A 16,350-nucleotide genomic window follows, 5' to 3' on the forward strand; every position below is an offset into this window, starting at 1 on the left:
GTAATGTAGAGTCTTAGAAAATAAAGAAAGAAGGAAGAAGAAAATAAAACCTACCTTGAATATCATTCAGGGAATTCTAATAGGAATTATGTAAAACATTAAATAATTTGCAATATTTGACCTTTCATCCATCACTTGCAAAAACCAAAAGACTTATTTAAGTACATATTCATTAGGGAATTCTCCTACCTTGCACTGTTCTACTTTATTTCCAGCTTCATCCATCTCTTCCTTTAGGGTATCTATTTTTGATGGAAGCCCCTGAAAGTTGGTTCCTGAAGATTTGTGAGCCTGGTTCCATCTGCAAAGCACAGGCATAGCCATTATTTGAGAATCAGCTGTATATACTCAACCTTATGGAGTCAAGGACCTAATGGAGACAGACTCCTTCCCCAAAACTGATTCTACCTGGGACAGGTATCAGCACCTAGGATGGCAGCTTCTCTGGAGTTTATCCTTTAAGAATGGAAACGGGCAAAGGTGACACTGGCTTCCCGCTGTGATGGGACTCTGGTAGTGCTGTGAGTAGCTGTCTGCTCTGAGCAGAACTGGCCACGCCTTGTCCCATGTAAGCCCCACTGCTGCAAATCAATCTGTGGAACCCCTTCCTTTACTGTCCAATCTTGGGATCTTTCCCATCAAACACCACCTTGTTCTCTTGCTTTGATCTAGAATGTTCCCTGTGCCACTGGGGGTCAGTTGCTGCTCTTCAGGACCCCTTATAACACCGCCTACTACCATCCTGACCTGTGATTACTTTCAGTAAGTGAAAGCCAGAACTTCAGTCATGGAGCTAGTAATTGATAGCTGTGAAAGCATATTAAGAATTAAAATCATTTGTAAGGATTAATACTAGTATCTATAGCAAATCTGAAACATAATGTGGAATGTTTATATTCCCTTCATAAATAAGTCAAAAGGACCCCCTCTCCCAAAATTATACTATAGCAATAGTTGGGGGAAGTGCATGGGGAATAATAATCTAAAACAATTTCTATTTGGTTGTCAAGTGTGTTTTGACCTTCTGTTTAAATACGGACATGCCTGCTATGGCAGAAAGTTCTAGCACTTTATTTATTTATTTATCTTTCTTAAAGCCTTTACCTTTCAGACATGGCAGAAAAATCTTACAGGTACACATGGAAGAGTAATACATGATCACAGTTGAAAGTGAAGACAATCTAGTCAGAAAGATTTTACTCTTGTCAGCTAATGTTGAAGCTGAAGTTCTGAGTATGACAGGCTGCAGGGCTGAAAGGAATGGTAATTAGTACTCTTTGCCTTCTTTTTCTCCCTCTCTTTCAACAGAATCCACACCAACCTCCTCATAATCCTTCTCAAGGGCAGCCATATCCTCACGGGCCTCAGAAAACTCTCCTTCCTCCATGCCCTCACCCACGTACCAAAGGCACGCTTGGCATACATCAGGTCAAACTTGTGGTCCAGGCAAGCCCAGGCCTCAGCGACGGCTGTGGTGTTGCTCGGCATGCACACAGCTCGCTGTACTTTGGCCAGGTCTCCACCAGTGGGAGGCTGGTAATTAGTGCCAACTTTGAAGCCAGCGGGGCACCAGTCCACAAACTGGATGCTGCGCTTGGTCTTGACGGTGACAGTGGCAGCACTGACATCTTTGGGAACCACGTCGCCACGGTACAACAGGCAGCAAGCCATGTATTTACCATGGCGAGGGTCGCATTTCACCATCTGGTTGGCTGGCTCAAAGCAAGCACTGGTGATCTCTGCTACAGAAAGCTGTTCATGGTAGGCTTTCTCAGCAGAGATGACAGGGGCATATGTGGCCAGAGGGCAGTGGATGTGGGGACAGGGCACCAGGTCGGTCTGGAATTCTGTCAGATCAACATTCAGGGCTCCATCAAATCTCAGGGAAGCAGTGATGGAGGACACTCTCTGGCTAATAAGGCGGTTAAGATTTGTGTAGGTTGGGCGCTCAATATCGAGGTTTCTACGACAGATGATAGATGGCCTCATTGTCTACCATGAAGGCACAGTCAGAATGCTCCAGGGTGGTGTGGGCGGTGAGGATGGAGTTGTAGGGCTCAACTACATCTGTGGAAACCTGGGGGGCTGGGTAAATGGAGAACTCCAGCTTGGACTTCTTGCCATAATCGACACAGAGACGTTCCATCAGCAGGGAGGTGAACCCGGAACCAGTTCCCCCACCAAAGCTGTGGAAAACCAAGAAGCCCTGAAGACTTGTGCACTGGTCAGCCAGTTTGCGAATCCGGTCCAAGATGGGGTCAATGATCTCCTTGCCAATGGGGTAGTGACCGCGGGCATGGTTAATGGCAGCATCTTCCCTGCCTGTGACGAGCTGCTCAGGGTGGAAGAGCTGGCGGCAGGTGCCAGTGCGAACTCCATCAATGACCGTGGGTTCCAGGTCTACAAACACTGTCCTGGGCATATGCTTGCCAGCGCCTGTCTCACTGAAGAAGGTGTTGAAGGAGTCATCTCCTCCCCCAGTAGTCTTGTCACTTGGCATCTGGCCATCGGGCTGGATGCCGTGTTCCAGGCAGTAGAGCTCCCAGCAGGCACTGCCGATCTGGACACCAGCCTGGCCAACATGGATGGAGATGCACTTACGCATGGTGGCTACGGGTCAGCAGACGCAGGCCACAGGAGTAGACACCGGGTCCTGGTTACCGTCCTCAACAAGCTAAGAGTTGAGGTAAGTGACGCACTCTCAAGCACTTTAAATTTAAACATGGATATTACATAGATGCAGCATGAAAGCCCATGTTAGCAACTTATCAAGCTTCCCAGATGACTGCATTGCCCCCAGAATGCTCTGCCCTGCCCTCTTTCACGTTCCTGTTGTGATGCACTTCCCCACAGCAAGGCTTCAGTAAATCTGCTGAAGCAAAGCTGGCGATGGAAAGAGCATGGACTTCGGAGTCTGACAGGCTGAAGTCTGAAGCTCGGTTCTACCTTCGTTAGCTGTGTGACCTTTGGCGATGGCCTCACCTCTCTGTGCCTCAGGTTGTCTCATCTGTCAAACTAAGGAAACAAATACCATCTGCCCGGCAGAGCTGTCATGAGCAGCAGAAGAGAGAATAAATATATATATGCCTGTGTGTGAATATGATGGATTCCCACTTAATGTTAGCTATTACCATTTTCCTCCAGGGAAAAGCCACAGGAATAAGTAAAAATAAAGAAGAAATATTGATCTGTTTCAGTTTCTCTAATACCTACTTTGATTAGTTAAGTGAACAGGACCGTGAATGCAGGACCAAGAATCAGTGCTGAAATCTCCTCTGGGATACATGTGCTGCAGATGTAAGATTCCTGGCAGGTTGGCATCTATAATATTGCTCAACCAACTCCAGCAAGAGCGCATTCACGGCCTTGTTTAATTAACCATTAGAACATTTTTCCTTATCTTCAGCAAAAATCTACCACAGGGGGGCCTGCACTCCCTGATCCTGGTTCTGGCTACAGGGCTCTAATCACACGTGTGCGTGTGACAAGGAGACGGCAGACTCTGCGTTCAGAATCCTAGCCCTGCCATTTATTATGTCTAAGATGCAAAGCAAGTCATAGACACGCCATGTGCAGGTGCCTCCAGTGTCTGTACAACAAGTCTCCTCTCAAAGTAGGGGGTGTCACATAACCTCCTAACCTCTGTCCCCTCCAACTCTCACTGAAGGGCCTCTGCACTTAGTGTCCAGCACGGAGCCTGACCCACAGCGAGCACCTACTCGATGTCTGCTGAAAACACAAGTGGGCAAATGAATAGGGATTGCTGGGAGAATCGAAAAAGCTGACATATCACATACGTAGTCTGATATCTGGCACGTGGCAAGTGTCCAGTAAGTGGTGGCAATTATCATGTTCACCATGTGCTAATTCCTAGATGTCCCTCTTATCATCTCAACTTTTCTTAAATCAGGACATGTCTTACCAATTGATTTGTACACTTAATAAAGTGGTGTTCCTATTTCATTTTCCCCCCAAAATCGGATATTAAATCACTGGTGCATCTGACACTCAACGGCATTTTAGAAACAAGGAAATCTGCAATAAAAGCATCTGACATGGGGCTTCCCTGGTGGCGCAGTGGTTAAGAATCTGCCTGCCAATGCAGGGGACACGGGTTCAAGCCCTGGTCCGGGAAGATCCCACATGCCACGGAGCAACTGAGCCCGTGCGCCACAACTACTGAGCCTGTGCTCCGCAACAAGAGAAGCCACCGCAGTGAGAAGCCCAAGCACCACAACCAAGAGTAGCCCCTGCTCACTACAATTAGAGAGATCCCACGCGCAGCAATGAAGACCCAACGCAGCCAAAAAAAAGAATCTGACAGCATTTACAGAAAGTCAGTGAATGATCTCTGTATCTCCATTTATTTGCCAAACAGAAATAATCATGTCTACTTCACAAGAGTGCAATGAGGATTAAAAGAGTTAACGAAGCAGGGCTCAGCAAAGCCACTTGCTTTTGTAAATAAAGTTTTATTCGAACACAGACTTGCTCATTCATTTATGTATTGCCCAGGGCTACTTTTATGCTACAACAGCTGAGCTGAGTAGTTGGAACAGGGAGCATCTGGGTTGCAAAGCTGAAAATATTTAGTATCTGGCCCTTTACAGAACAAGTCTGTCAACCCTTGTATAAGGTATGGGAAAGGATGGGGCCCGTGGCAGCCACTTCCCTACTCCTCTCATATGAGTCACTGATACAAACGCCCTCACGGATGGAGCTGAGGCTGGAGCCCAGCCACGGAGCACTACAGACGGGTCATCCGACGTCAGCCCTCTGGGATGGCTACTAGGTTTTACTTAGTTCCTCCCTGTTGAGCACAGCATTTCTTGGTTGTGAAAAACGATCCTAACCACACAGGTGTTTTTTGACACAGTGGGACGCTTAGTAGCTGCTAAGATCACAGATCTATTTATTCCTACACTCCACTACTCCAAGGACAACGCTCTTAGAACTGTCTGCCACCGTCTCTTCTCCCCAGAATACACTTACTTAGGTGTTTTTTTTTCCCTGTCTCCTTTCACTGTTGGTTGACTAAGAACAGGGTGTTCTAACATCATCCCGCTGCCACGCTGGGGAGAATGAGGCCTGAAAGCAGGTGTAAGTAGGCTGTGACTCAGTCTGTGAGTCAAGTGTGTGAATCCGTGACGACTTCTGTTTTGTGCACCCAGTGGTCTTTATCCGTGTTGAGGAGGGGGATGGTTGCTGGGGATGTGACAGAAAACCGCATTATTGGTTATTTTTCACAGCTTTATCTTACCTGGCTCTGACCGAGTCCCAGTCTAAAACCAATTTGGCGAGCTGCTTCCTCTGTTTCTGGATGTTAGGAATCTCTACCTGGAAAGAAGAACACACCACATATGAAATGGGACGAGCTTCGGGGTTTTCAGTTTAACCTCTGAAAGTGCAATCTTTATTTACCATTTTTTTTTTTTCTCTTAGGCAAAGGATTTTGCACCCTCAACTTACTCCCCTTATTTCCAAAAATGAAGTGTATGCCAAAGCCACTGATTATTGTTAAAGTTTCAGACACAGGCGAACCATTCCCCACCCATCCCCCGCCAAAGCACCCACCTCTGCTATGCCGTACAGAGGGTCCACGATCTCCTTCTCGACAAAGACTTCATGCTGAGAGAGTTCCAGGGCCAGCTGATTCTCAGCATCTCCACACGTCTCCAGCATCTTCCTTTAAAAACGAGATGCCCAGCAACAAACATACGTCCATTAAATCTGGCACCAGATTCCCACACTGAGCCAGCTCTGCTCTCCATACGATGGGAACGCATTAGGGCGCTATACAATAGAGCCTTAAAAGTACTATAAACTTAGGGCGTGAGTCCACAGACTTGTGCTTTAAAATGAACAAGACTATCTCAGGTATACTTTGTGTGTACGCGTGCGGGATGTGTGTAAACAGGGAGGTGAGAACTCACTGAAAGATTAGGTCCTCTGGTCAGGTGAAAAGCAAGTATTCTCAAAAGTACCCTGAAAATCTTCTAAATCATATGTAACGTTTATTATACTATACTGTTTTCTGTCTGCTAGTAAGTCCGGCCTAGGCAGTGTCCTTCAAAGAACGACAGAGCGTTGTAGGTCGTGGAGCATGGCAGACCCTGGGAAATGGGCTGAAAAGTCCAAAGGCCATATCCAGCTGGGAAAGGAGGGCCCATGTTACAGCAGGAGAGAGCAGACAGGATCAAAGGACACTGGCCTTGTAGAGAAGCAAGTAGAAGGAAAGGTCAACCTTCCCTCTTACAATGAAAACAGCTTTATTATTAGATTTTTAAACTTATTTATCTAATACATGCTCATTGTAAAAAAAAAAAAAAATCCACATAATTCAGAAAAGGCACTATTTTGAGACAACCTCCACTGACATTACAGTGATCATCTTTAAAAGAAGTGACTCTTAAGGACTAGATGGGACTGGTCAGGGCTTATAAATCTGAGTCAACACCTGGACCAGGGAAGGGACTGAGTTCTTTATATCCAAGCTCAGCAGATTAAATAATTGACCTTATCAATTACTTTTGTTATTGGCCCTTTGTATCATCCATCGTTGCTTCTACTAAAAGGAAGATTCTCTAGCATCCCAGTGGCCTCCCACGGGGCCTCAGCCTCTGGTCACACATGTGGCTGCCGTGTACACCACCCAGCCATCCACCTCCGCCAACCCACAGGGCGCATGGCTCTCTTTCTGAAATCGCCCAACTCTTACCCCAGGAGAGAGTCTTCTAGCTGAGTTGATGCTTCTTGCATATTCTGAGCGAGAGCTGTCAGAGGGAGTTTTTTCTGGAAGGCAGAAGACAATGCATTTTTTTTTTCATTATAATTGACACCCATTCTCAGTTACCTTCTTCAGATCATCAGTCACTGGTTTCTCCTCCAGGTAAACTGCACAGGTAAGAGATATCCTGTCTGGGTTCAGGTTCTGGTCTCAAAGGTATAAGCTGTGTGACTTAATCTCTGTGTCAGTTTCCTCATGCCTGGAAATTAGGGATAACAGTGAGAGGGTCCTAGGGCTGTCCGTTAACTAAAGGAGATATTCAAGGTCAAGTACCCCAAGTAAATGTATCACGTAACACTTACTGAGTACATGATAAGTAGTAAGTGTTAGCTGCTATTATTACTGTTGTCGTTGCTATTACTATAATTACTATAATCAAGAGCATACTATGACCCAGGCACTGGGGACATAAGACATACACCGTGCTCTCTGATTATCATGACAAATAAATGCAATGAAGTGCTCAATTTTAAAAACTTTTGCTAGAATACTCATTCTTAAACTGGCTCTTAAATTGGCTGGAATCATAAAGATTTAGCTTTCGTTAAAGATCTGAAAATATCTAGCTAAATATACAAAAAATTTTTTAAAAAAATTTAAGCACCAAGTCACTCATTTTCCTATCAGAGATTTGTTTTTCAGCTGGAAATGACCATAAGGATCATCTGATTAATGTTCTAATTGTGCAGCTGGGGAATGTGAAGTCCAGGGGGATTACATGGCCTGGCCAGGCACCCCGGTGAGGGTGCAGAGCTAGACCTCGGTGCTAAAAGCCCAAGCCCCGGTTCAGAGTCTGTCCATGACTAGCTAATGGCTTATCTCAGAATATAGGCAGAAGAGGCCTGGAAAGTAGCAAGTGGGTTGGTTATAACACCATGATCTGCTAACGAAAAATGCTTTCATTGCTGCGGTACCCCATGTAATTTTGCCTTCCCAGTAGAAAGGGAACTGATGTCAAAGACCTGGGGTCCACCTTGCCGTGGCATTGCTCTGCCTTGACCTCGGGCATGTCACCTGCCTTTCCTGCCTTCAAAGGGCTCCACCTGTTACACTTCTAGAATATCTCTGGAAGGCTGTACAAGAAACTGCTATTACTGGTGGTCCTGGAGAGGGGAACTGGGTGCCCAGGGAACAGGGCTGGGAGAGACCTCATGTTACGTTCTTTTGTGTATTATGGATTTTGATCATGTAGATGGACAGCCCATTCAAAATGGTACAAAGAAATTTAAAAATAAGTAATGAACAAATATATTTACCCATCTCTCCTCCCCCTCAGGTTATGTTCAAATAAATAAATAACAGGCTTCATCGGCCCCACAAGGAGACAGCTTCCACATTAATAGACCAGGAAGATATGAGAAAATGGGCAGTGCGCTTTGATCAAAATAGAGGATAATTCATACCTTTTACTTATGCTGCCTTTCTAAGGGAATTTAATGTAGGATAAGTGCAGTAATCAAGAGAAATATACTTTGTGCAACTCTGGAGCTCTATGGGAAAAAAGAATCATAAAGAGAGGAGTTTACTCTGACAAGTATCATGCAAGTGCCCAGCTGTAAGTAACCTGCGGCCTCCATGCCCTGACTCCAAAGCATGAACAATCCTGGTTCCCGATGTACAGAAACGAGGACATTCTGCTCATTTAACATTTGAGCTGGTTAATGAACATGCTGTCTACCAACATCAAACTCCTCCACGGAGAGGGCTGAGGGCCCCCTAGTTTATAAAAGGCATGCCAGCTGCACGAAAAGAAATAATTCCAGGTCTGATATGAACCACGGCATAAGCTATGCCATGTCAACAGTTTGGGCTGAGAAGGCCACCCGCCCTGTCTCTCTTCCCTCCAATTCTTGCCTCTTCACACGCATGGGAGCTTCTGGTGGGGCCTTTGCAAGGCTGCTCCTGTATTTTCTAGAGCGCGAGAGACTGCCGACCTCTCGTGGCCACCTATCATCTATCGGTTCCATGGCGACTCTTCTTCCCACGTGCAGAGCGTAGACAACCTCCGAGCCCTGTCTTGGGCACTTTGGTTTGAGGCTGGAAAAGGAAGCCTAAGGCATTAGGTTTTAGAAATGAGGGAGAGGCACCTTTGCCCCTGTTGCCTGGAATAGGCCCATCACCTGCCACTCATTTTCCTCCTTTACAGCTAGGCCACCACCTTCTCCAGGAAGCCTCCCTTGACTACCCCTCTCCTCCTCTGGTGCCCATTCTTGGTCCTCCCATAACACCCTGTGCATATTTTGTTTAGTATGTTGTTTTTATAATTATCCATTTGTGGAGGAAGCCTCCCCCACCAGGCTATGAGCACTTTTTAAGGGAGACACTACATCTAATTCATTTTATAGCTCTAGCACTTGTACATAGTAGGTGTTTGATAAATACTTAATTTGTTTGTTTTTAATGAATTTATGTGACACCTGGGCTGTGTTTCAAAGCAGACCAAAGGAACAACAAGACAATCTGAGTGAATGACAATGGCCTACAGCATGAATGGGAGGAAGCGGGAGATACTGAGACTGATAAGGGAAATGTGATCAGATTATGAAGGGCTTAAGTCATCTAAAGTGCTTGGACTTTAGGATATTTTGTACAGCACAGAGAATATGGCCAATATTTTACAATAACTTTAAATGGAGTGTAATCTATAAAAATACTGAATCATGATGTTGTACACCTGAAACTAATATAATATTGTAAGTCCACTATACTTCAATTAAAAAAAAAAAAACAAAAAAAAAGCTTCGATTTTAACCCAGGTAATGGGAACCAGCCATCGTCCCTGCCAGAGCATCACTGGTATTATGGGATGCTTCCTTATGTGGAACTAGCCCTCCAGGCATCTTGGTCCCCACCCTCCAAATGCCAGTAGTGTCCCCCAGACCTTATGGCAACCAAAAAAGTCTCCACACATTTCCAAATATCCCCAGGAGTGTAATTCTGGTCCCTGTTGAGAACAACTAAGCTTAAGATTTTTTTTTTTTTAGACAGAAGGATGACAGGATCAATTTGTATTTCAGGAAACCATCTCTGGTTATCAGGTTGAAGAAAGGCTGGAAAAAAAGGAAATCAGAGGCAGGAAATGTAGCTCAAGAGGTGACTGCAACAGTCCAGATAATGAGAGGTAATCAGGTCTTGCATTAAGGCGAAGGTGATAAAGATGGAGCAGAGGTGAGAAATTCAAGAAATAGTCACAAAGAGAATCACAGGACTTGCTAATCAAGCAGCAATGGGAGGTTGAGGATAAGACAAAAGGGAGGGCTTCCCTGGTGGCTCAGTGGTTAAGAATCCACCTGCCAATGCAGGGGACACGGGTTCGAGCCCTGGTCTGGGAAGATCCCACATGGTGCGGAGCAACTAAGCCCGTGAGCCACAACTACTGAGCCTGCACTCTACAGCCCACGAGCCACAACTACTGAGCCCGCGTGCCACAACTACTGAAGCCCGCGCGCCTAGAGCCCGTGCTCCACAACAAGAGAAGCCACCACAATAAGCCCACACGCCGCAACTAGAGAGCGCCTGCGTGCAGCAATGAAGACGCAACACAGCCAAAAATAATAAATAAATAAATATATTAAAAAACAAAACAAACACATGCCCTTCACTCTTAAAAAAAAAAAAAAGATAACCTAGCTTGCATACTAGGGTGGATAGAATCCAAGAGTCAACAAAGAAGGAAGAACTGGCTATGCGTGCTAAAACAGACAACTGGGGGAGGAAGTTTTTTGCTTCGTTGAAAATGGTTTACAAGTGTCTGAATAAACACATTAGTTAGGCGCCATGAGAAGAGAGGAGGCGGCCCAAGGAATGTGATGGCGAGAATAAGGAGATGAAGGGCAGAAGCTTAGGGAACAATATTAAAAGGGCAGGCAGAGCAGAAGCCATGGCAAGAGAATGCAAAGGGGCAGAGGGGGCAGGACCAGTGGATTGGGCCTGGTTCTGATGGGCAGGAACTGCAGCAAGCATTCCTGGAATCGGAGGTGTATGCACACTTCTGCTCCTTTGATATACACCGCTGCAGAAACTATGGGTTGTGCAAGAGAGGAGTAACCCTGTTGTCAAGTTGGCCAGAAATGTGTGTAGGAAATATAAAAGGAGGGTGACACAGATCATCTGCACACCAGCTCTTCCTTGTGAGACATCTAGTGGCAAATAAAACAATATGGGATGGGCTTCCCTGGTGGCGCAGTGGTTAAGAATCCGCCTGCCAATGCAGAGGACATGGGTTCAAGCCCTGGTCCGGGAAGATCCCACATGCCGCGGAGCAACTAAGCCTGTGTGCCACAACTACTGAGCCCGCGCTCTAGAGTCCATGAGCCACAACTACTGAGCCCGTGTGCCACAACTACTGAAGCCCACGTGCCTAGAGCCCGTGCTCCGCAACAAGTGAAGCCACTGCAATGAGACGCCCATGCGCCGCAACTAGAGAAAGCCTGCGTGCAGCAACGAAGACCCAATGCAGCCAAAAATAAATAAATTAAAAAAAACAAAAAAAACCAATATGGGAAATCATAGCTTCCCTGTGTGCCATGGAAACTCCCACCTTAATGTTACATGGGCTTCTAAGGGTCAGGGTATGCTCGTAAGCTGGGAACTCGTAAAACTAAGGGCGGAACTGCCTGATGAACAAAGCTGCTGTGCTCTGCTGGTGGGACACGGGGACCTGGACGCTCTGAACATACCCTGGAGTAGACATTTGATTGTTTCCTAGAGCCCATCCTTCCTGAGTCCTCCTAAGGACCTATCCTGGTCTCAATGGAGCCTATGAGCTGGAGGTAGGACCACAGCCCATGCTCTGGGGTGAGCTGTGATTAGCTTAAGCCAACCAGCACATCCTGTCTCCTCGCCCAACCTCGTCCCTCCCCGCGGTAACTGGTTGGGGGTCATGGGAGGGGTTTGTTCAGTAATGGAGACTGTGACTCAACGCAGATCAATGCAATGGGAAGGGATTTCTACCTGCCAACGGTATGGAAAAAAGAAGTCTTCTCACTCCATTAAGAAAAACTACTGGAAGAGACGTTCTCTATTCCTGCTGGACATGCACAAGGAAGTAGGTAGCCCATGGGACCTGCTGGTAGCCAGCTTGCAACCGTGTGGGATAAGGCAGACACTGAAGAAGGCCGAGGGGAGAGAAGGAGAGAAGGAAAGAAACTGGGGTCCTGGTTACATCACCGAAAGGCTAGTCCAAGCCTTACCTGGAGTCCATCCTGACTATTGGACTTTTCAGTTAGTAAGCCAATAAATTCTACTTTCTCAGTCAATTTAAGAGAGTCTTTCAGCTTTCTGCCATCAGAGGATTCCTAACTGATGTGTCCATTCTCTTATGATGACAGATCTCTAAAAGCACCTGGAGAGAATTCAGTGAGAATATGGCTTTCAGCTCAGGGATGTCTTAAGCACAAAAGAATGCTATGATAAGGCCGGTGTCGTGAATGTGAATGGCGATACAAGGTACAGGTCTGCAGGCAAATCTGCTGATGCTGCTTGGGAAAAATCGACTGATGGAGAGAGAAAAGCCTCTCAGAGACGCGAGAACCACGGCTCCAAGTCCCACCCGGTACTCACGTGTCTCCTCTCGGCATCGGTGCCATGCTGCCCCTGGAAGCAGGCCACCAGGCGCTTGTGGGAATGGTGACACATGGAGCGCACTGTGTCCAAGCGCCGCTCGATCTGACAACACAAAGACAGACGAGCCGTTGGCAAGGCTCAAGAACCAACTCAGCCTCTTCCTCCTGCGGTGTTTGCATGCAGGCAGGAAAAAGCATCCCGCCGTTGAATTTTTCAGCTCTTGGATGTAAATGGAAATGGTTCCCGTGCAGCTACACCGGGGTTTCTCACTATTGATAAGTGGGCTGGAGAATTCTGGGTTGTGGGCAGCTGTCCCGTGCATTATCAGTAGGTTTACCATCATTTCTGGTCTACACCCACTAGATGCCAGTAGCACCCAACTCCCCTCTTCGTGACAACCAAGACTGCCCCCAGACACTGTCAAATATCCCCCCAGAGGGCAAAATCACCCCTAGTTGAGAACCAGAGTTTTCAGATCCCTTAAAGGCTATGTTCAGGGATAGGGGACAGTCCTGACTAGAACTTGCTATCAGATAAGTGGTGACAAACTCACACACTACAGCACCAGCAAAGCCCCGGGTGCAACCAGCAGAACTGCAAATGAACAGCCTAAGCCCAGCCTCAGGCCCAAGGCCAAGTGGGAAAGCCACAGGGACATTCAGCTCTCTCCTGCACATGGCAATGGGGCCTTCCACACATGGTACAACAGACAGAAGAATCAAAACACATGTTCCACAACTAAAACTCAAGATCAATGTTTTCAAAATTATTCCTTATTGGGCTTGGGGTGGTTTTTTTGTTTTTTTTTTTTTTAAATAATAAACCTCTAAAGCAGAATGGACAGCCAGCAGTAAGAAACACTGACTTAGGGGGCCCACACATCATGATTAGCTTCCCAAAATATTATTGCCAGGATATGGCTGTTTATGGCAAAGAGAGCTGCTTTTTACAGGAAGGAATGCCAAAAATGTGTATTCTGATGACTCATTAAGAATGAGGGCAGGCCCTTAGGGAGGCTTTCTATTTTAAAGAAAAATCAACAAGTTCAAAGCAGAATACATTTTTACCCCAAAACATTTTACCCAATGAGATGGTTTTGTGCCTCTTTCTCAAGCAGACCTTCCTCAGATCCAAGGCCCCATCCCAGGACCCCAATCTGCAGCCACATTTATTTAGGGCCAGATGCCACATTACTTGCCCAAAATCTTATAATGACCCGATTCTAAGACATTGGAAAACTAATACACGTTCTTCATTTGCCACAAAAGCAGGGGGGGGAAGAAAAACCCAAAAACTCCATTTCACTTGATTCCAATTTCCACTAGAATGTAAAGTCCAAAGGGACAGGGCCTTGGTCTGTTTTGTTCACAGATTTATCCCAAGTGCCTAGATCACTGCCCGGCCCACAAATGGAAGGTAATATTTGTTGAAAGAACAAGTATGTATTGTATATACCCTGTACAAGGTATTAGAAAAACAACAGTAAATAAATTGTGGTTCCCACCCTCCTGGGATTCACAGCCTCCTGGGGAAACTCCATACAAACAAGATAAAAAGGCAGCCTCTTGAACTGCTCTACCAGAGATCTAAGAAAAGAGGCAGCAGAAAGAGCAAATTAAGGGAAGTCTCACATCAGAAACAAAATAATCTCTGTGGCTTGTGACAGTGGTAATCACATCAACAAATCACTAATATAATATTTAGCCCTCACTATGTGACGGGCCCCACTCCCAGTGCTAACCATGTTTAACCCATGAACCCCTCCTAACAAACCCATGCGGTGATACAGTGATTACCCTCCTTTTAGAGAAGTGGAAACTGAGGCAGAGGGAGGTTAAGTGAATTCCCGAGGCCACCGAGCTAGTCAGGGGCAGACCTGGGATGGGAATCCAGGTGGCTGGTCACCAGACCCAGCACTCAGCACTTTGAACCATTACACGCCTTCTTTACGGTTAAAAAAACCCCCAGAAATCAGAGCAGGGAAACAATTGCCGCAGACGTGGAATATCTGTGCTACAAAATAAGGAGTTCCTATATCCTGTGACAAACCATAATGGAAAAGAATATGAAAAAGAATGTACATATGTGTATAACTGAATCACTTTGCTGTACAGCAGAAATTAACACAGCATTGTAAATCAACTATACTTCAATAAAATAAATTAAAAAAAAAAAGGGGGGTTCCTAGAAACTAGCAAACTCCTCGGGCTCCAGCGGACGTTTGGGCAAAGGGACAAGCACAGACGGTCACTGTCTGAGTCCCGTGCGATCTCTGCCATCCTCTACCTGCCTGCAAGGTCTCTGGCCTCCTTGCAGGGCTTAAAGGATGAAATGGAATGACGTATATCACTGACGTGGGATGTAGGAGGGAGAATGCTGACAGGAAAACCTAGTGTAACTGTACCAAACAATATTTCTAAAATTCTGAAAATGGATTTGAAATATCTGATAAAAACCAGTGAGGAAATAGTGCTAAGAATCTGATTCTTAAACTATAATATTGTACATCAACTATGCCTTAATAAAAAAAATTTTTTAAAGATTATGATTCTTTAATAAATCTTTTTTTGAAAACACCCTTCTAATCCTTGATAAAAACTTCTAGTCCTCAAAAGTAGAAAACAAAAAAAAAGTGCTCTTAAAATCTTCTACCTGCAGAAGACTGTCATAATTTAGAAGGCTGTTTTGGCATGGTGGGGCAGAAACAGCTCTTTTTAAAATTATGCAGCTCCTTCTCTGCATGGGAAGAGACAGAAAGTCACCTGGGAGCAGATCTCTGGTCTCCAGGGACTCGCTGGAGTGCACCAGAGGCAGGTGATGGAAATGAGAGGCGAGGAGACAGGTGCAGAAGGGGTCCTGTCCTTCACAAAGTATTCGGTGTGGGTGGGGATGGAGTGGGGCTGGGTAAAGTGATTGTGTATAAAAGGTCCAGGCCCTCCTGGGAGAAACTCCCAGCCCCAAAGTTAGGGAAACCTGTTGAGAAATGGCGTGGAGTGGCCCTGGCTAAGGTCCCCAGCAGGAAACGCCCCTCCCTACGGAAAGGAAAGTCTGGCCCGTTGGTGTGAGGCCACCCTAGGGCCCCCCGGGGGGTTCTGAGATCTGGTCACTGTCACTGAGACTCTGAGTCCTTCAGGACCCAACTTAGGTCGGTTTTAGGGAAGAAGCATAAAAAGGAGCAAAAAACCCGAAGTCTAGGTTGGAGCCAGTGGGGCCACTGCCGCAGCTGGCGGAGCCTGTCCCCTCAAGGGCACCAGCGCAGCAGCCTGCCCGGGACGCATAGCCAGGCCACAGCGCCAGTGGACCGCCCGGGCCAGCCAGGCTCCTCCCCCGTGCCCACCCCAGCACCTGGCACTTGAACGCAGGACTAGCTCCATCTGAACTTCATAACATGACACCAAAGTTTCAGATCCCGTTTTGATCACCGCACAACTCAACTGCTTTTCTTTCCTGCTCAAAACCATGCTAATCACGCTAACTCTGTTTCAGGCAAAAACCAAAAAAAACCCAAAGAACCATAAGCTTCAGTTCTTCCTATGGGTTTTTGTTGCTGTTGTTGTTTAAACAGAGCACTTTTAAAAGTCTTTCTTTTGTTACCTGTAACAGATCTTCACTGAGGACTTCTGTTTTCTCGGCTCTGTGGGAAAAATGAAAAGTTCAAAATTAGACGTTCAGAAATAAAAAGCAACTCATGAAACTGAGTAATTACTGTCCTGGAGTTTAAAACAAAACAGGCAGAAATGAATGATCACAAGGGGACAAATTTTACCAATTTTTATATCAGAAGGCAACTTAAGCAAAAACCAAAGAAAAAAAACAAATGAGGGGCTTCCCTGTTAGCACAGTGGTTAAGAATCCACCTGCCAATGCAGGAGACACGGGTTCAAGCCCTGGTCCGGGAAGATCCCACATGCCATGGAGCAACTAAGCCCATGCGCCACAACTACTGAGCCTGCGCTCTAGAGCCTGCGAGCCACAACTACTGAGCCTGTGCGCTGCAA

General features: G+C 46.2%; 1 protein-coding gene and 1 pseudogene across 5 annotated transcripts in view; both read right to left on the reverse strand.

Annotated features, from left to right (window-relative positions):
• The window catches only part of ARHGAP17 (Rho GTPase activating protein 17), a 91,965-nt gene that overhangs the window by 37,599 nt on the left and 38,016 nt on the right, over positions 1-16,350 (reverse strand). For all 5 annotated transcript variants that reach the window (XR_009497771.1, XR_009497772.1, XM_059898766.1 and 2 more), the window contains exons 2-7: positions 15,947-15,986; positions 12,350-12,454; positions 6,719-6,792; positions 5,575-5,686; positions 5,261-5,337; positions 190-301 (exon numbers count right to left, since the gene is read on the reverse strand). Coding sequence is in view for 3 of the 5 variants with exons in the window: in XM_059898766.1 (XP_059754749.1) it covers positions 190-301; positions 5,261-5,337; positions 5,575-5,686; positions 6,719-6,792; positions 12,350-12,454; positions 15,947-15,986 (520 nt within the window). In the remaining 2 variants the exon portion in view is untranslated. The remainder of the gene's footprint in view (positions 1-189; positions 302-5,260; positions 5,338-5,574; positions 5,687-6,718; positions 6,793-12,349; positions 12,455-15,946; positions 15,987-16,350) is intronic.
• On the reverse strand, positions 1,111-3,302 carry LOC132348507 (tubulin alpha-1B chain-like; annotated as a pseudogene).

The sequence above is a fragment of the Balaenoptera ricei genome, chromosome 15, assembly GCF_028023285.1.
Source record: "Balaenoptera ricei isolate mBalRic1 chromosome 15, mBalRic1.hap2, whole genome shotgun sequence".
Lineage (NCBI taxonomy): Eukaryota > Metazoa > Chordata > Mammalia > Artiodactyla > Balaenopteridae > Balaenoptera > Balaenoptera ricei.